The sequence below is a fragment of the Cataglyphis hispanica genome, chromosome 1 (assembly GCF_021464435.1).
Source record: "Cataglyphis hispanica isolate Lineage 1 chromosome 1, ULB_Chis1_1.0, whole genome shotgun sequence".
Taxonomy (NCBI): Eukaryota; Metazoa; Arthropoda; class Insecta; order Hymenoptera; family Formicidae; genus Cataglyphis; species Cataglyphis hispanica.
In genome coordinates, this window is record NC_065954.1 from 14,529,799 (window position 1) to 14,550,210 (window position 20,412).

A 20,412-nucleotide genomic window follows, 5' to 3' on the forward strand; every position below is an offset into this window, starting at 1 on the left:
TTATATATATATATATATATATATATATATATAATAATAATAATTTAAAAAATAACAAAGGAAAATATCAAAGTTTAAGATATTACTCATTTTTCACAATTTTGATTTGTGAAAAATTTTTCACAATTTAATTTTGAAAATTGTGTTTTTATTTATTTTGATATGAGAATTTTGTAGAGGAGAAAAGAAATTGTAAATTATTATATGTAATTTATTATATGTATATTATATATTGTATGAGATATGCAAGAAGATTAGCGTGGCGCAAACGTCATCTAGCGATGCACGATGAATTTAATCGGTCGCGAAAACAGCTCCCATCTCCCAACTCTCGCTGATTCAGTGTTTCGTGTTTCGTGTATTAGCTCGAATGAACTAATGGAGGACGAGAAGATGTTTCGATAGAATATAAAATATGCGATCGGAGATACATTTATTGTATATGTGAAGTGAAGCGCAATTTTTTTTCCCATGTCCGTCGTTCCAATACAATAGATAACTCTCGCAGGTAAACGGATGTTTTTCTGTACAAGAGAGATAGCAAACGTGTCAACTATGCGGCAGCCGCGAATTCATCTCGATTTATTCGTTGCTATTTCCAAGCGACGCGTTTCTTCCAGCGATCAGTGTGCAATTAGCTCGTTTCGATGTGATCGACCTCATTAGCGAACGCCGTTAATTGCACTGATGCATCTGTGTATAATATATATAAGCTATACATTAATCGTTAATCTCTTTCGCATTTAATTGCATTGTCGAGATTTCATTATGATTAGTATGGACTTTCGAGCCTAACCTACCATAAAGACTTGTAGCTTTATACGTAATTCGGGATATTTTGGCAAGACAGTCGTACTGTTTATTGAAAGATTGAAAATGTTTCTGTCTATATTATTAATTCTTAATTTTTAAAATTTTTTGTTACACATTAAGACAAAATTTTAATAATTGAATATATATATATATATATATATATATATATATATATATATAAAATAAAAAAGAATTGAAACAAAAAAAAAGTAATAATAAAATAAAATAAAAAAATAAAAAATATTTGCAAAGTTATACTATTTATGTCTTCTTAAATAGATTGAATTTGTCTCTATAGAGATTGCATTTATAATATTTTATGTTTCATTCAGAATTTGCAAGGACTATCTTTCCTAAATGGGGAAGGTTAAGAAGAGGCCGGAATTGCTCCATTGTGGCAAATCGCGCAATATATTGCGTAATTTAATGCTGAGAGATTTCGGATTACACACAACTCATAAAACTAGTACACATGGATTAGAGCCAATAGCTGAAGCAAACTTAGTTTTAAAAGATCATAAAGAATTGGTATATACTTATATGATTATATATGTACTTATATAATTTTATTAATGTTTATTTAGTTGATATCTCTAATTTGTGAAAGTCAGAATAGATGTACTTAATGCAACAATAAATCATGTGTGATAAAATAGATAGCAATAATAAGTTCTTTATCTATTTTTAATAATTAAATTAATAATAATATATCTAATGTATTATATAACACAAGAGGGATAATAAGTATTTTCTATTTATTTATAGAAATGTAGTTTACCTGGTGTTCCTAGAGCCACATTTTTGATGGTTTTCAGTCCTGACGGGTAAGATACAAAAGCTAAATACAGTAATATACTTTATCATAATCATCAGAAAGTAATACTAAATGAAGAAAAGGATATAATATGCACATAATGATAGGTGGTAGTTAATTTTTTTTTTTTTTTTGTAATACAATGTTGAGAATATTATAAAAAATTCTGAGATTATATACAAAATAATAAAATTTAGATCTATGGTGGCATCTACACATGGGAATCACAATGTTTATATTACGGAAATTTCAACGGGAAGAAATATTAGAATTTTGTCTGGACATCCACGTACTCCATGGTGCATAGCTTTCCATCCATCCTCTAATCAAATCTTAGCATCTGGCTGCTTGGGAGGTCAAGTTCGTGTTTGGGATTTAAGTGTGAGTGCTTTTTTCTGAACAGTGTAATATATTTTAATACTAAATTATAAAAATGTGGATTTAAAAATTTATGTATTTATGTGTTTGTTTGTATAGGGTGGTAGTGAAATTTGGAATGCCGATAGTCATACTGTTATTGCTTCGCTTGCATTCCATCCATTTGAAAGATTATTAGTTATAGCGACATACAATGAAATTCATTTCTGGGACTGGAGTAAGTCTCAACCTTTTGCTGTAGCTGCTACAAAGACTGACAAGGAAAAAGTGAGGTATTTATTTCTTAAATGAGCTTGTATAAACTAGTATGATAAAAAAAAATATTGTGAGAATGACACAATAAGAACGATTTATACTTTTTTCATAGTATTTTCTTTCTTAAGTGATGTAAGGAAAAAACAACTGAAAAATGTAGGGACATAAAATATTTGTATAAATTGGTAAAATATGTTTCACCAATCGATTTACAATTTTGGTGTAGATTATTTTCTTCCACTAATTATATGTACATTACAATCTGCAATATTTATTTATCTTATCAATATTTTCATGTGCTTATTACTTTGGATAATATTGATATAGATAAAGAATATTACAAGTCAATTTTTATTATAGGTACTGTATATGTTTCTAAATTCTTCGACTTTAGATTATTTCATATAACTTAATATTTGATAGCTTTATAAAAATTACAGATATGTAGCTTTCGACAATTTAGGAAGAAAACTAATCACAGGAATTGCAAATACCCCACAAGTTCAACCACAATGGGATCGGGCTCCCGTGGGACAATTACTTAGAACTAGTTTGGTGTAAGAACATTATGATTTTGTATATATTATATATATTACACATTAAAATAAATTTTAGATATAAGACTAATGTTGATCATACACATTGTGCTATCAAAACGTTTTTTTATAGTTTTATTTAAAAATTTGAATGTTAAGATATTATATCAACTGAATATTGTATCACATGTATGTATTATAAATTTCTTCCTCCCCAAAAAATAGGAATTTTAGGTACCAGCCGCGAGAAGGCTTTCCGGATGTTGAGCTTTCACCTTGGCACTTGTGGAATCATAGCTCTATATATGGAAGAGGGTCGACGGATAATCATACTCCAGATAGAACTTCCCGGTATTTAAATTATACGACGTAAAATTAAATCGAGATTGTCGAAGACTGTACAAAATTTGAATAGAAATTTTTTCAGTGCGTATCTGTTTATGCGCAGAGGTCACGAAATGTCCAGCTTGTCACGATTTGCCAGTCATCAACAGTTCAGGAATAGTGCACGGCAGGAAGAGGCGCGGTTTCAACGGCGACGTAATCTATCTGAAGGTACAATGTCTATGTTACGATGGCCCTCGTGCCATCGTAGATGCAATGATAGACATCATGAGCTAGTACGACAACTTAGAACCGCTATATCATTTCGTAACAATGCTCAATCTGCAAGTACTTCATCTGGTACTGTAACAATTGAGATTCGTCGTAATAGTTTTCTGCCTTACGATGTAGAACTGAATCAAACTAATGAAGCTACATCTTCACCGAATATCACGAGAAATCTTCCTCGCCCGACCGGGAATCCAACGAATGCGGACAATGTCGAAAACAGATCGGCGGACGACAGTAACGACGATGATTTTCCGTATACTTCAGTGAGGAATCGCGATCGAGAACCTAACACGACAAATACTTCTCATCTCAGGGATACATTATACGAGCGATTGAACAACGTATGGGACGAAAGAATGCGCGGAAGGAGTGTTCAAGATCCGGAAAGGAGGATCAATTTATGCTACAGAAACCTTGTCGATCAATATGTGACGCTCGTAAGACGATACTTTGACATTTCCAGAAATAGAGATACGGTAAGCTGTATGTATATACACATACACACATGTTATTGTCTAATTTTTGTCTAATCATGGAATTTTTTTTTTTTTGAGATGTAACTGAATTGTATTAAAAATGTATTAATTTTTTATTTAAAGATCGATCGTGGCACAGACCCTATGGATATGCCAGAAACATCCGCTAATTCGGAAGAGTCTAATAATAACAGAAGCGAATCATCGGCGGCAACTGAATCATCTATACGAAGATTAAGAAACGAATTGAATTCCAGTGCTCAAGCGAATAATACGAATCTGGAGAGACATTTACAACGATATCAGCGATTATTGATGGAACGTTGCGAGCAAGAAGAGATTGGAACCACTCTTCATAATTTGAGGGAGGCTCTGAACGCCGCCGCCGAGAATAATAGTTCATGCTTAGTGCGATTGCAGAAACTACGAGAGAGATTGCAACGGCAAACGACAACTTTATTCGAGTATTCCAATAACCGTAATACTCGTCTTCAGTTACTTCGCAACGCTCTCAACGACGAGATCGAAGCGCTTAATAATATGGAAGCGCAATTTACTAACACAAGTTCCAGGATCGAACGATTGCGAGATGAATTCGCAATGTACGGTTTTATTCCACGAAATCGTCACATCGCGACTGATCCTTCGCAGGTGAATTTAAGCGATGCTGAATGGAGAGCGCTTACGCAAAACGATGGACAATTACCTAGCACCAGTTCTGCATCATCGAGGATACATGAATCTACTGTATTTCCTAGCACAAGTTATAACGGAGAGAATGAAGAAAATAGCGCAATATGGCCTGAAAGTGCGAATGATAGAGAGAACACGAATACTTTGTCAAGAAATACGGGGAGAGCCATGAGAAGACGATTCGATGCTACAAACATAGAAGACGAACCGCCGAGGCGACGAAAGCGCAAATTAGGACCAATGTTATCAGCCTATTTGGGTAATATAAGTTTTTATATAAATAGAAACATGGATAAAATTCTTTAGAACAGAGACTTTAAATCTCGATATACTCATATTATCAAGATTCGAAAATATTTTGATTTGCATATGCATATCTGTAATTTTATATACAAATTAATATAATATTTTCATACATTATAGTTAATAATTTTATTTATATTATTTTAGAAGATAGCTCATCTTCGAGCGACGAAAGCTATCCGCAAGCATCGACATCATCCCATAATGGTGCGTCTAATTTTACAGTTTCAAGTCATTCAGCATTTCAGCCAAATGTACCTAAATCCACACAACGAGCGAACTCGCAGACTCGAGAAGCAACAACTAGTTCTCCCAGATTAAATGAAAGTGACAGAAACAGATTCCCTAACAATTTAAATAACGAATCAGATGGAAATAATATTCAAAATAGAACATCAAGAAACACCCAAAATTTACAAGAATCGAGATCTCAAGAATTCAGTAGTAGGCAAGGATAAATTTTCATATTTCATCATATATCATATATATATATATATATATATATATATATTTTATTTTATAAGAAGACCTCTTTATTACTGTACGCTTATTCAAAATTTTTAATATTTAGAAATTCACTCAGGAAAATGCTGGATACTCTCCAGCGAAATTTACATGCAGATCGGGTAGAAAACAATAGTGGGCAACAAGTATCTTTGGATGATTCGGAGAATGGATATTGGCTTCTTGAAGAGAACAGTAATTCGGATTCAAATTTGGACGATACAAATAATAGCAACTCAAACTCTCGTCGATGGACTAGCCGATGGATACAGTTGGATAATTCGATCAGAAATATGGAATACACTGACTTAAACGAGCGAACTCAATTGAGATCTTCATCGGAAAATGAGAATCAAAGTTTTAATGATAGACATAGAGATCAAAGAAATCACTTGTTATCGCCTATATCTGCAAATCCTACTCGCTACGAACAACCGCCATTGTTTCCGTTTAGAAGTTTGCGAGAAAACCAATCACAGAGAATGGAACAAAATCAAATACCCTCAAGCAGTGGTTCTAATAGTGCTCACTCGCAAATGTCTAATTCAGATGTAGCAGATACAGTAGAATTAATGGGAAGCGTTAATGATCCTGTTGCAGTAAGAATCGCTGACGCAATTAATCGCGAGAACAATCAATCGACGGAAATCGACAGGCAACAACAGGAACAAAACCAGGAACGAAATATAGATGACGCAAATCTTGATTCTAGCGATATAGATCCAATAGTACTCGGCAATATAGATCCGAGAGAAAGTTCATTAGGAGTTCGGCAAGGAATTCAATTGCTTAGTCGTCATATCGACAATATGCATCGTTTATGCCGGTAAGTTTACGAAAATACGATTCTTATTGAGGAGGAGACTAGATTAGATCAATATTCGAAATTGGAGCATGTTTTTTAAACGAACTTACAAATAAATTTTAACATTAAACAATATAATAGTCATTTGAAATGTTTTTTACTTAGATTTTTCGTCGATTTTTATATGTATGATGATGTCATTAAAAAATATAACTGCAAAAACATAATTTTTAGAAGAATCATTGCATAGTAATTTTTTTTTAGTGAGCGAGCGAGAGAGAGAGAGGACGACTTTTGTTTATTAATTAGAATAATAAAAAATATTAAACATATTAAATAGACTAAATACATTAGAGTTAAAATATTTTTATGAAACATATTACCTAATTTATCATATTAATATAAAATAGTATTAGAAAATAATTATATTTGAAAATGCAGTTGTGACATATTTTTCATTTCTCTTGTTGATTGTTAGACGAAAATAATGATCTTTTTCAATTTCATTAACAGAGCGCGCTTAGAGATAGTTCAGTTATGTCAAGTGCGTAAAATGTGGGAAGATCTACAACGACAAATACGATCATTACATGTAACAGTTCGCATAGAAAGACAGAATAGTGATCAAACCGAGACACAAAGAGACAATCCTGGTCCATCAACCTCGGCTGCGAGTTCATCGAACGAATCTGCAAAGAATTTTAAGAAAGCTCTTCTGGAGAATTATCAGAGAGAGAACAGTGAGAACATTCGCGACACGAGATCGTACATAGATCAGAATCAACCGTCAACTTCAAGGGGAATAACCGATTTCGATGAACATTACGAAGACGAGTCCACATTGCCCGGTAACATTGAGGGAAGCACGACCAATATAAGTCTCTCGAATCTATTACCGAGTGATACGGAATTACGACGTACGCAGCGTCTTAAATTGAATGAGATGCTGGACGGCTTGTATGCACGGCTGATGTCACGTTGTCAAAATTGTGATTCTCGCGTCGCCAATGTCGCGTCGCGAACGAAAAACGACGATCATACATATGCCAATTTAACATCCGAGGGCGATGTGCAATTACCCAGTATGTCCAGCGTTGTATCGAATATCGGAGCTAATTCGAATTTACCGGCCGTTACCGCAATTACGACAACAACAGAACCATTACCAAGCATTTCAAGTTTCGTTAGTAATATCGATCGCGCAAGTTCTAGTAGATCGACTCAAGTATCGGACACGAATGCTAATTACACTGCGATGGGCGACGTAACCGTTAATAATAATAATAATAATAATAATAATAATAATAATAATAATAATAATAATAATAGTAATAATAATAATAATAATAATAATAATAATAATAATAATAATAATAATAATGGCAACGATATCACCGCCAATTCCCTTTCGCAAGATTCAGCGAACCAAAATGAAGCGAACTCGGCTTTTGCATCGTCGCTTGAACCATCAGCTAATAATTGTAATAGACAACGTGGTAAACAGACAATTTTCAGGTGCTTCTGAAGAAATACAAATATGATCTAAAGAAATATATACAGCGTGTTTGGTTTTAAAAATATTAGAACAATTATATTTGTGGCTAATAGAAACACAAAAGCAAACACACTATATATTGTCTTTCTAAACTAACCACATTGTGTCTAATAATATATTTTGTTTTTTAGACGTATAAAGTTGCATCGCGCGAGACAGAATCTTAGAACTCAGTCCAATAATCTGTTTCGTCATTGTAAGCATGTCAGAAGACCGTGGAATTTACGCAGAAATACATTCCAGCCTAATAACAGCAATAACAACGATTGTTTAGATGTGGATGTAGATAGAACGCGAAGTTCGAACACGTCCGAGTATTTACAAAAGATGATTCTACGACTAGAAACGTTGGTCCGACAGCAGAGAGCCTTAGCTCGGAATAGCAATACTGATAGAGGATCGGATGGTGATAATCGTCGATCAGAAGCTAGTAGGGACAACGACAATCGAGAAATGGAAGAGATTCGTGAAGCTACAAGATTGAGAGCTAGGTGAAGAATAATATATTAATTCTATTATATTATATTAGTATAATATAAATATAATACACACATACACACACACAAAGATTGTATCTGATATTGACTGTATTACCTCTTGTGTGTAGGTAAAATAGGTGAATCTAAAGAGAAAAGTCTATCATTTTGCAATTTTCATAATAATTATTGAAAACATAATTAAAAAACATTAACCAATTCGTGCGAGAGTAAGCGCGAAGCGAGAAGAGACAACCATGCGGCGCTAGATTGCGATGAAGTTTTGGGAGGAGCTCTACAAATGACAACGGTTATGTACAAGCAGTACATAATTTCTCACGTCCTAACAATTACACATATCAGTGGATTGTCCCTTTTTACTGCTTATACTCGCGCGTATTGGCTGATCTTTTTTAGTTAATTTCTTAATTTATGAGAATCGCAAAATGATAAAGGATGTTTCTTTTCGGTTTTACCTGCTTTATCTGCACACACAAGAGGTAACACAAGTCAATATCAGACAACCTGACAACGTATATTAATATGAATATATATATATATATATATATATATATATATATATATATATATATATATATATATCATTTCAGACAAGTTCTTGGCTTAATGGTGAGATCTCTGATTCAATTCTTTGAAGTAACAAGATCAGGAAATGGCTCTCAAAGCAATGTTCTCTATGAACAAATGTATAGTAAGTTTAATTTTATAGTAAGTTTATTATATTATAAAAGATTATTAAAAGATGGTTATATATAAAACGTTATAAGCAGTTATTAATATTGCAATTTGAAAAATAATAATTCTATATGAAAAAATAAATTGATAAAATTAAATAGGATAAATAAGATAAAATGTTTTTATACATAGTGATAAAGCCTTGAAGAAATTTTGAATTTTTGCTATATCTTTGAGCTTAAATAAGATTAAATTTGAATTTTTCAAAAATATGAAATTTTATATAGAAAACATTTTACATTTTTACATTTTGAGATTTCTACTTTTTTTTTTAGAACTGTATGTGTTGTTACATTTGGCGCTGGAACTAACCGACTTATTACTAGCACAGTTAGTGATAACAAGACGCGAACTGGAATCTAGTCAATATAGATCTTTTACTGCCGATTTATCGGTCGACAACCAGAATGAAGAAACGCGTAATAACAGCGTCGATAGTAGTCTACAAACGGAGAATGATCGCAACAATGATATGCTGAGGCTGTATAGAGAGTGCGTCTCGAATTTCCGATTTAATTTGCCTTATACATCTAGCGTGGACTCCGTGGAGGATCTTTTTTCGATAAACAGAAATAGACGTGACCTTACGCAAGAAGTGAGGCAACAATTGATACAAGCCGCAGATGCATTTCGCCAGAGTAGACAAAACATTAATAATAATTCGTCCGAGAACCAAAGTGATCGGGTAGTAACTGCATCTAGCAGCGACAATGGCGATGATATCAATTACGATGATAACGCTCAAAGTGAAGATAATCGGCATTCGACTTCCGAACATGCCTTGTCAGCGGAGGTACAGAGTATCGTGGAAAGAATCCAGAGTAGTAGCTCAATCGACAATGATGAAGTCAGAACAGGAAATGAAAATCGAATGATCGATGCTGCGCATCATTCGCGCGAATCGCGAAATTTGAACGACAGCTATCTAACTCGGAATTACAGAAATGCTACAGTGTCTGAACCAGCAATGAGAAGACGCGCTGATGAATCGAGAAATTCTCAAGAAAGGAATACCGGTCTTACCAACGTAAATTGGAGAAGTTATGTTTATTCATCGGGAGACGAACAAAGCATCAGATCGCCGCAACAGAGACGTCGAACTCGACTCGTAGATACGAACACGGGTGTACTTCGACGAGAATTCAACGTGCCCGAACTTCAAGTAAACAGCGTACCCGTGAATGATTTCGACAATTTATCCAGTAATCCTCGAAGAAGGCACAACACACCGCCGATTCTACAGTCGCATATGCTTCCTCCATATCTAATCAATAATTTTCTCTATAACAATAACGACAACAGAAACAACGATCGGACAAACGAATCGACAGTACAATCTGGACCAGGTTGGGCTGGATTATCGAACAATAGCAGAAATAGGGTATAGTACATTAAATTCTGAATTACATTTATACGATCTTAGTGGATTTTGTATAGAGTCGATTATTAGACGACGATTAATTTCATAATGTCATGAATTTTTAATTTATAATCCACAAATACAATGTATGATTTACAAAATATGTCCATTCTTATAAATTACTTTGTTGTCTTGACTATCTTTGAATTGATAAATGTGATTCAGTCATTGCGAAAAAGATAAGATTCTTTCTACATATTATTAACTGTAAAATCTTTTAGGTATTAGCGTTTTGGCGCAATCGATTTGGACCTGTTTTTATACCTCGTTATTCCGAACTCACTGCTAATGGAGGTTCACGAATTGGAGAAGGTGCTAGTGGCAATCCGGGGGGTGGCGGTGGTGGTGGCGACGATGGAACTGGTGGTGGAGGAACAGGGGGAAGAGAAGGAGAGGGAGGACAAGATCCTGGAAACGATAATGAATATTTGGATATTGGTAATTTATTCCATTGTTTTCATTTAAGCAAACATTTGTTGATATATAAATTCTTCATTGAGAAAGAGAATACTTTCATATAAGAAAAGTATAGATAAAAAATAAAGAGAATAATATTTTCTTATGTAAAGATTTATTTTTAATTAATCAAGTGGAATTAAAAAATTGGAAAATTAATAATATTCTTTCTCTAGTTTAAGCCTGTACATAACTTTAATATCGATATTATGCCATAGAACAATCTATCTGTTTCAACAGTTTTATCAGAATAAGAGAACAGAAATATATTTTTTATTAACAAATTAAAGATAATTAATATCAAAAATAGCATTTTATGATATATAGGTGCTATAAATAAGGTGTTTACAACAAGCTTTAAATATTTTCTGTTATTTTTTAAGATGGTGAGCCTTTTAATCACATATTTTGAAATTAGGATTGAACAATTTTTATATTAATACAAGTTATCAAAATAACGAAAGGTACTAATTATTCAGTTTTAAAAAATAATTTTCTAAAAAATAAAAGCTTATATGGAAAAAAATTTTATTTTACATTTTCTTGATATTTTATATGAAGTCATTACCATTAGAGATTATTCTATCATCTAAAAACTATTAAAAAAATCTGAGTTATATATATATAGCATGTGAAGATGCACAAATTATTTTTTAGAACATATACCAGTGGGTATGCCGTTCAATTCAGCGTTGGAAGTGCAGAGTTATCGAGTACAAGCCTGGGATTTTTCTAATGGTGATATACCTGATATTACAGACCGTGAGTAAAATAGCATCAAAAATATAAATTATTACACATTTTCTGTATATTGTCATTGAGTTAATACGATTTTTCAGCTGACAAAAATGTCGTGGTGCGCGAGTGTAGAATTCATAATGATGCCTGTATCGATATATCTGCAGATGGAAAATTACTAGCGACTCTTTTGCCATCTGGTCGTATAAATGTGACTACCATGTTAGGTAAATATATATTAATTCATTTAGTGATGGAATTGGAAAACTCGTTTTACTTAAAAAAGATTATTTTTTAATTTTAAATTTAGATAATTTGGATTAATACAAATTGCTTAATGTTGTTAAAGATAAAAAGATTCAAATTTTTTATTGGATAAAATACTAGAAAATATTTGAAACTTTTTCTGTTGAACAAGTTTGCAAAATGTATCAAAATTTTTTCTATTTTCTTAAATATAATATTGTTTTTGTTTATGTAGAGCTATGCTGTTAAAATAAATTTATTTATCTATAATACAATCATTGAAATTTATGTACGTGAGCATAAAATTAAAGAAAATATATTATTATTTTTATCTTTAAAATCAATTTTTTCAAAAGCAAAGTTTTATATAAAAGATTTTATTTTATATTTTTAAGTATCATTTTTTTATAGAATCAATCTCTTACCTCTATATTAGTAATTCTACAGTTTATTAAAATTTAATTATAATATTACACACCCACATATATATTTATTTTTTAATACAAGTGTGTAATGTAATATAGAGTTTTTAAAATACTAAATTTTTTTCAGCGTACGGCTTAGTGCTTTTTAAAGAAATTTTTCTTTTATTTTTATTTTTATCGCATTTTTTTCACTTTAATAACATCGTGCAGGAAAATATTTTTAAATTTTAATTTCTCAAAGGTTATACTATTCTAATATTTTATACCAGAGTAATACAATAAATACTGAACATATTTTTTTTCTGTATTTTTGTACAACTTTTATATTATGCATAAATTAAATAAAATAAATTAAAATTTGTTAAAATTATGAAAGGATAAGATTAAGCACGGATTATTGCGTTCGACTAGGTATTTACAGCCTGCAATGGGAAACATTGGGAGAAAGGATTTATTCGACGAAAATTGATCAAACGGTAGTATCTGTCTCAATGTCACCAACGCAACAACATCTTTTAGTAGGATTGGCACGCAGGGTTCATATCCCTGCCAGGCCGTTTCCGATGGCTCTAATCTATAAATTAAAGGAGAAACAACATGACGACGAGAAAAATGTTCCATCGACGGATTCGACTGTCGAATCTACATACGATTCATCTGAAGAAATTCTCGATGATAATATTTCTACAAATAATACTTCCCGACGAAACAACAATAATGTTACAGCCAGCGGTTACAGATCGCACGTTCAAGATTGGCGAATACGGATGAGAACCGAACTGGACATTAAACGTAACAAAGAAAGTATGGTGCTTATTCGGGAATTGTTGCAAAGCAGCCGAGAAACCTCGGGCTACATAAGTCTAAACTGCATTAGATGGGCACCGCAGCCCGGTCAAGGGATGATCTATGCTACAAGTAGCGGACAGCTAAATATTTTACAATGATTCCATGTGCGCTCATAGTAGACGGAGACGAAAGTAAACGTTCTCTTCATATTATAACGATGCTTACCATAAATGTGTCATACACGTAAGACATAATGCAGTATCGCAATTCACATTAAACTTCTTTTCAGTAGATTGTAAGGAAAAATATAGTTATAATGCGTGACGAGCGATAATAACGACGTTTTTAATCATCAATTGATTATCAAATCTGATGGATTGCACGATGATAAATATCAGACTACAATGATCTTTGATATTTATATTTAATTCTTTGTCACAGATTGCTTTTTTTATATCCAAAGCAAGTATATAAAAAATGCAAGATGTAGATATAATAATATATATTTGATTAATGTATTATTGTATAGTTTATGTGCAGTTTTTTTATTCATACATAATTTAAAAAGACATTGCATTATTTCTGTTAGATATTAAACCTGTAATACAAGTTATCTTTCTTTCTATGAAAGCTTCTATTGGATCATATAGTATGAAAATAGAATTGATATGAATTATGGATTACATTGTATACAATATCAAGATATATATTTACTGATCGACGAATGCGCCCTAATGTCGTCAAATAAATCATTCGAAATGCATTTTGCTGCTTTTATTGTTTTTAACCATAAAAAATAGAGAAATTTATCATATATAAATCTTTTTGCGATACTTTTATTCCGATGAATTTTTGTAAAACATTAATTAATATTAATTTGTGAAAATCATAAATTAATATCAACTTCAGTAACTAAAGACATATACTTTACAAACTTATTTTTGAAATAAAAGGTAAAATGTTTGTCCACTTTATTTCTGTACTAAGATGAAATGTTTATTAAAATTTCGTATATATTCATTTCATACATACATGTTAAAAATTTTGACATAGAATGCAAATGTACATATATATGCTAACTAAGTAAATGACTTCAGGCACAATTTTATTTTTCTGGGAAATTGAGTTTTTTTTTAGAAATTTGGCGATTTAGAGAGAGAAAGAGAGAGACGAGAATAGTTCTATTTGTATACAATCATCCGGTTTCAATATACAATCATTGTATACATAGAATTGAATAATTTATAATTGTATTTCTGTGTGTATAATTGTTATCAATAATAATTTTTTTCCAAAAAGCTCACGTTTTATGTATTTTACTGCTATACGTATACGCATACATACGCTTCTTTTGCGCTTCCACAAACGCGTTATCTTTCTGATAAAAAAATACAATATAAAAAAAGATATTAGAATAAGAAACATGAATAATTTATGTCTTATACATATCCAAGAGACAGATGTACACTTTTTATGCGACAATTGTGAGAATGCTATAGCAAAAGTGAGAATCCTTAAGCAAAAGCATAATTTTTGTATCCAAAAAAATGTAAGACATTCTTGCTCATTTTTAATTGACAGCGAAAAATGCAACAGAATATAAATTTTAATAGCCTTACAATATTTGTCCCTTGTGTGATTGGACAATAAAATAATTTACAAAGTGGAAATAAACAGCACATTTTATGCACATATATATATATATATATATATATATATATATATATATATACAAAACAATATTTAATATGTATATCGGTATAGCTCTTTATCACAAATTCATGTTATAAAAGCATTGGTCATAATATTTCAATTAAAATAATACTTATTACATGGATTTAAAGAATTGTAGGACTCTATACTGACGATAGGATGGAAGACTTAAAGGCGATTCTTTAAAGTATTACCTTCAAGCATAAATATGTTTTGCTATAATATACTTTAAGTAATTAATAACAAAGAGTGGTTCGGTTTATAATACACACGATTTATGTGAATCTTATACGAATTCGGCAATTTATTTACAGGACGCAATAAGACTCGAAGATTGTCTTTATTAATGAATCCCTATTTATAAAAATAGTCATGCACGTGAAAATTTATATAGAGATTTAGTTTTTTCGGAAAATCAGCGTAAAGCGAATAAAAATCCCGCGGTGCAGTATATATTTAAGTGTACGTGTGTGCATTAATCTATACAATATATTTTTAACAACATTTTGGCATCGCACAGTGTATCAAGTGTATTGCTCAGTGATTACAAGCTGCATAAATATTTCTTTGCAGCATACATAGCACAATACATATGTATGGAGCTATCTTGTATTTCATATATATAATGCAGTAAAAATATATTTTTATATAAATCTGACAGCAAAATAAAAGATTGTAATCTCTGGACAGAAATTGCAGATATGTTATACTACCGTTTACCATCCGGTATACTATACAACATGCTATTAAAAGCTAAGAATGTACGCTGTTGCTTCGTTTCCTCTCGATCACGCACATTAATTGGACTTTACAGTCGCTCTACTACAGTCTCTCTCTATTAAATTTAACCATTATGATACTCTCTGACTTTCGAGTAATAAAAAAATAATAATAAATCGCAGTTGCTCTTTTTCGCAACAGCATTCTGAAAATCCAACGGAACTTCAGAGATTATATTTAATCCTAGACATAACCAGTCGCGTACAATATAAGACTATCTTATATTTAAAGTTCTAATCGGTACAAAATGTTAAATTATATCATATTCAAATCAATTAGTGACATATGATACACAATTACATTAATGGTATCTCACAGTTTGACCTTGGTCATGTAGCGTAAGATGTATGATACAAAAATCGTATTTTTTCTTTTTTTTTCTTTTTCTAGTGAGCGTGTATTCCTGGACGATCTTTAAAATTTTTAATTAAATACTTCACGAAATGAATATTTCATACATAGCTGTCAGGTTTAAATCTTTTTTACAGCAATGTTATGGCCATAGGAGTATCATCACTTTGCAACTTTTTATTATGCATATGAAATAATATTAATGAAGATAATTATGCAATACATGTACGCTGTGTGTATATATGTATATATTCTTATACATATATATACACACACATAAAGAATATTAAAAAGATGTGATATATGTGTTAAAGAAAAAAAAATAAGAAAAAGTAAAAAAAGAGGCTTGATATCAAGTTAATTTCTTTTCCAATTTTGATAAGAATATAGAATACTATATGATTACATAAATCAAACTCAATTATTAATTGACTGAATATAATCTTATGAAAATAAAGATGTAACCCTGATATCATGGCTTATCTCTATCTCGCATATTATCTAAAATTGTAAATTCTTGTAAATGGAAGTAACGCCATATAAAAGCAATGATTCAGACTAATTTATCATGCTTTTCATTCCTAATAAATTGTAAAGGCTGATTTACTAATGTTTATATTATATACTTATTATTATGTGTAAATGGTGTTCTTCTCATGTATATATATGTACTGTATTATCCAAAATACACAAGTCGTCCATGTATCAAATTTGATTCCAATTAATCAAATGTCGAAAACTCTTTTATATAAGTCAACTGTTATATAATATTGTTATATATAATATTTAAGAATAAAAAGGAAAAGAATTCAAAAATTATTCTCTGAATCAAAGTAATGAAAACAGATGAACGGCGTATTTACATTATATAGAGCTGTAGCAGAAAAAAATATATAAGAATGTTATTATGTTGTAATATATATAAAAAGATATATAATTTTTATTTTTAAATTTCATGATAATTTCATGCAATAATTTTTCGATGTAGAGAACAGCGAGATAGGAAGAAAGATAAAAAAGATACATACTTAAAAATAATTTGAACATACTAAGATAATATGCATTATTTTGCTTTGGCTTGCAAATTTCTAATTAGCGTACTTGGAACGAATATCGATGATTTTAGAGTGAAGCTGTATGTTTTCGCTTTTTAAAATGTTATTAGTCAGCCGTAAATTTGATTCTTATTACTTCAGTCAATATATAAAATGCTTTGGATAATGAATCGTTGACTAATATATATCACAAGTTATTTTCTTTCCTATATAAGGATAGTACAGATAATGCTACGACTATATATATATATATATATATATATATATATATATATATATATATATATAAAACGACTTTTCTCTTCTCACCGTTTGTTTCGTTAATGCGCTTCATTCTCGTATGCTTTATTATATCCACATTACAAGGTCCCAGACAGTAGAATCTTTCCATAAGCAATAGAAATATATTCATCAATATATGATAAACAAGATTATAATAGCTCTAGTTTTTCTTAATTAACAATATAATGTGATTAATCGAATTAATCGAAGAATAGGAATTGTTTAAATTAAGAATAAAAAAAGCCGATAAATATGAAATTTGTTTTCTATTAAAATTCCTCTCAATTCTCTAATGCGTAGATAATAAAAATAATGCATTAGAAATTACAACGAATTGAGAGGTATCTAAATTTTAGAGTACATATACACAGAGAGCATCTTCCGGTTATAAGACCGACTTTCATTATGTAAGATCGCGCTTACTCTCCTCTTTTCTCGAGCAAGCGAATCTTGAATCATATCCGATGTCGAAAGCTAAAATAGCCGACATCGTAAAATATCGTTTTATCTTGTTCACTCTCCTGGACAAGTTGCTGGCAAGATTCATAAAATGTCCTGAAAGGTATAAAAGATCCGCGCCTCGATTGTAATGTAAGAAAATGGCTGATCTCGAGCAACGGTCTTATAACTAGGAGACACTGCAATAATTAAATTTAGAAATTAAGTTTTTGTAATTGCAAACGAAATCTGTAACGAAAAATGTTCCATTATGATACAACTTAATGGTACATATGGTACATGCAATATTTAGACATCTATATAACTCAGACAGTATAAAAACAGTTTCTAAAGATGTATATAATAAATCAAATGTTTTCCACGCTAATTAAACAAAAATGTAACACAAATCCAAACAGTTTTTAAGATAATTAAAGTTGATCAATAATATAATATTTTACAAAAATTTTACATACCTTTAAAATCTGAATATTAATCATGTGTCTGTGTTGAAATATATCCGCATGTATATCCTTATATTATATTTAGGATAAAATAGCAATGCTACGTCTAGGTCCACCTATGCATACATTGTCTAAGCTGGACCATTTTTTAATACCGGTACGTAGAGCTTCAGCTGTAACCTTATCTTCGTAAACTCTAGACATAGCTTCTAACTTCTGTGCCTTTTCTTTACTAAGAGGTTCGCTAGGGAATGTTAATTCGTTCGCTTCTGCAAGTGTACGAAGATCAAAGTAATATTTGGCATATACACTTGAAGGAACATTTATGTTGAATTGCAGCATCTCCAAAAATTGTCTCTCTAATTCATTCCTAAAAAATGCAGAATAATTCAATTAAAACAATGATTGATAATTATATTTCGTTTTTTCAGCATTATAACTTTTTTTATTTTTATAACAAAACAAAACAAAACAAAACAAAACGAATATATAATATGGGGAAAAAAAAAAAAAAAAAACTTACATATCTTCCACTGTAATATCTTTTAGTATTTGACAATAGTCTACATTCCATACTGCTTGATCGTCCCAAACCTTAGATGCTAATAAAATAGCACCTAACACTATCCGTTTCCAATTAGCTGGTGTTATATCAATTTCTGCATAGGTAAGTAGGCGCTCAAGATAAACCAGTGTTATGATGGCACATTCAGCTGTGAGCTGAGCGGCGTTAAATAGAGTCCTTATAAATTTATATATTTGTTTGTGCTCTGGATTGTGTTTATCATAATCCTCTGAAACACCATCTCTCTGAAAAATATATTATATAACTTTTATTATATTATTTAATTTCAAGTATTCTATTTTCAGTATGTATCGCAAATAAAGTTTTACAATTACTTTAATTCGTATTTAAAGCAATAATAAATAAATAGAAAAATATTGATAAATAAGAGATTTGATAATTTCTGTACAGGCATCTCTATAAGCTAATATTAAATCTCTTTTGTTAAATTACCGTCAATGGGTGTAGCTTTTCATCAAATATATCAATTTGTCGCTGTGAAGTTCTATTCTTAATATGATAATAAACGGCTAAGGCAACACATTTGACAGTATTTTTCAAATTAGGTTGTGAAACCGTGCTGTCATCTAGATATATTGTACTGCAGCTACTACTCTTTTTCAAAGGCCTTGTATCCGCTATCTGATGTTGGCTCTTTTTCCTCACCATGCCGTCTAAAGAAAAAAAAAAAATATTAACAGAATCATCAATACATTCGTGTTTTATTCCAATTTGATTTCTCTTCCTTGCAATTTCTAAGATGTACCAACTTTCTATAGCCTGTTTCGAACGTTCCATAAAAATAGTTCCCGCGCACGGATGCAATGACGGATCGGAGTCCCAGTCTTCCGGCTCGCGTTCACTGATATGTTGCAAATTATTAACGCTGATCCCGCCCTCCGGCAAGTGTTCCTCCAGATTGCGCGTAGCACTCTCGGGCCCAATCTCCTTGCGTCCGACTTGCGGACTGGAGTACACGCAGCAGCTATTCTTGTTCCCCATGTTGCCATGTAAATTTTAGTTACGATCGGCCAGTGCCCCTGCTCTTCTACTTGGCGCGCGAGTCCCACTCAAGTCACTTAATGCATGCGGAGGAATCCAGGCCGCGAATAATTGAAATCGTGATGCGTACGTTCGACTAGAGAAGAATTAGCTCGCACTACCTCACATCTCGTTGTTTAATAACGATCAGCTGACGGGGCCGCTCGTATGACTGGTAACGCGACTCGTCCGCCCGCTCGTCTGATTCATGTCGGTGCGAACAACTCGCCAAACGACTCGTGATATCGAGCCCCTCGCAATCGCGACGATACTTCGCTCCGTTTCTCGCCGAGAAGAAGAGAGCTCTCCGTAGGAAAGACGATTGTTTATCCGGAGTGGATTGTCAGAGAATGAGACGCCTCGGAGGCTCGGAGCCACACCGGCCGATCTTATTCCCAATCTTACGTTTAACAAAACCTAGTAAATTACACGATCGTCCGTTGCTGCGATTCGTAACGCGGTTCATTGTCACCGCACAATAATTCCATTCTCGTCGCGCGTTTACCCCCCTTGGAACGTTCGGTTTCGCTCGCGAAAGCGCTCCCACGAATTGCACACAACCCAATTTTCCTACCGACTTCCATCAATTTCCACTACGATTGCATGGTTTGTTCGTTATAGCTGAACTTTCTGCATTAGTGTACACCTGTGTACACCTGGAGGTCTATTA

The 20,412-nt window shown here is 31.9% G+C and overlaps 2 protein-coding genes across 7 annotated transcripts; one reads left to right on the forward strand and one right to left on the reverse strand.

The window, feature by feature from the left end:
- Positions 1–314: 314 nt before the first annotated feature.
- Positions 315–17,208, forward strand: LOC126849049 (probable WRKY transcription factor protein 1). Of its 4 annotated transcripts, none has more exons than XM_050590534.1 (20): positions 316–508; positions 1,146–1,341; positions 1,579–1,637; positions 1,825–2,008; positions 2,105–2,277; positions 2,701–2,817; positions 3,022–3,147; positions 3,224–3,351; positions 3,532–3,887; positions 4,011–4,839; positions 5,031–5,331; positions 5,455–6,213; positions 6,706–7,707; positions 7,879–8,238; positions 8,835–8,935; positions 9,255–10,360; positions 10,621–10,837; positions 11,513–11,617; positions 11,695–11,820; positions 12,676–17,208. In XM_050590534.1, the coding sequence occupies exons 2-20, from the start codon at positions 1,171–1,173 to the stop codon at positions 13,209–13,211; spliced, it is 6,756 nt and encodes a 2,251-aa protein (XP_050446491.1). In that variant the 5' UTR covers positions 316–508; positions 1,146–1,170; the 3' UTR covers positions 13,212–17,208. The 4 variants fall into 4 exon arrangements, with proteins under 4 accessions (XP_050446470.1, XP_050446481.1, XP_050446491.1 ...); XM_050590542.1 differs by having other exon boundaries at positions 3,245–3,351; XM_050590513.1 differs by having other exon boundaries at positions 315–508; positions 3,224–3,887.
- On the reverse strand, positions 17,206–20,363 carry LOC126849093 (cyclin-Y). Of its 3 annotated transcripts, none has more exons than XM_050590663.1 (5): positions 19,472–20,363; positions 19,155–19,375; positions 18,660–18,946; positions 18,149–18,506; positions 17,206–17,335 (listed from the first exon to the last, which is right to left on the reverse strand). In XM_050590663.1, exons 1-4 carry the CDS (start codon positions 19,701–19,703, stop codon positions 18,218–18,220), a joined length of 1,029 nt encoding a protein of 342 aa, XP_050446620.1. In that variant the 5' UTR covers positions 19,704–20,363; the 3' UTR covers positions 17,206–17,335; positions 18,149–18,217. The 3 variants fall into 3 exon arrangements, with proteins under 3 accessions (XP_050446620.1, XP_050446604.1, XP_050446611.1); XM_050590647.1 differs by having other exon boundaries at positions 17,206–17,872; XM_050590654.1 differs by having other exon boundaries at positions 17,206–17,921.
- Between the last annotated feature and the right edge of the window lie 49 nt (positions 20,364–20,412).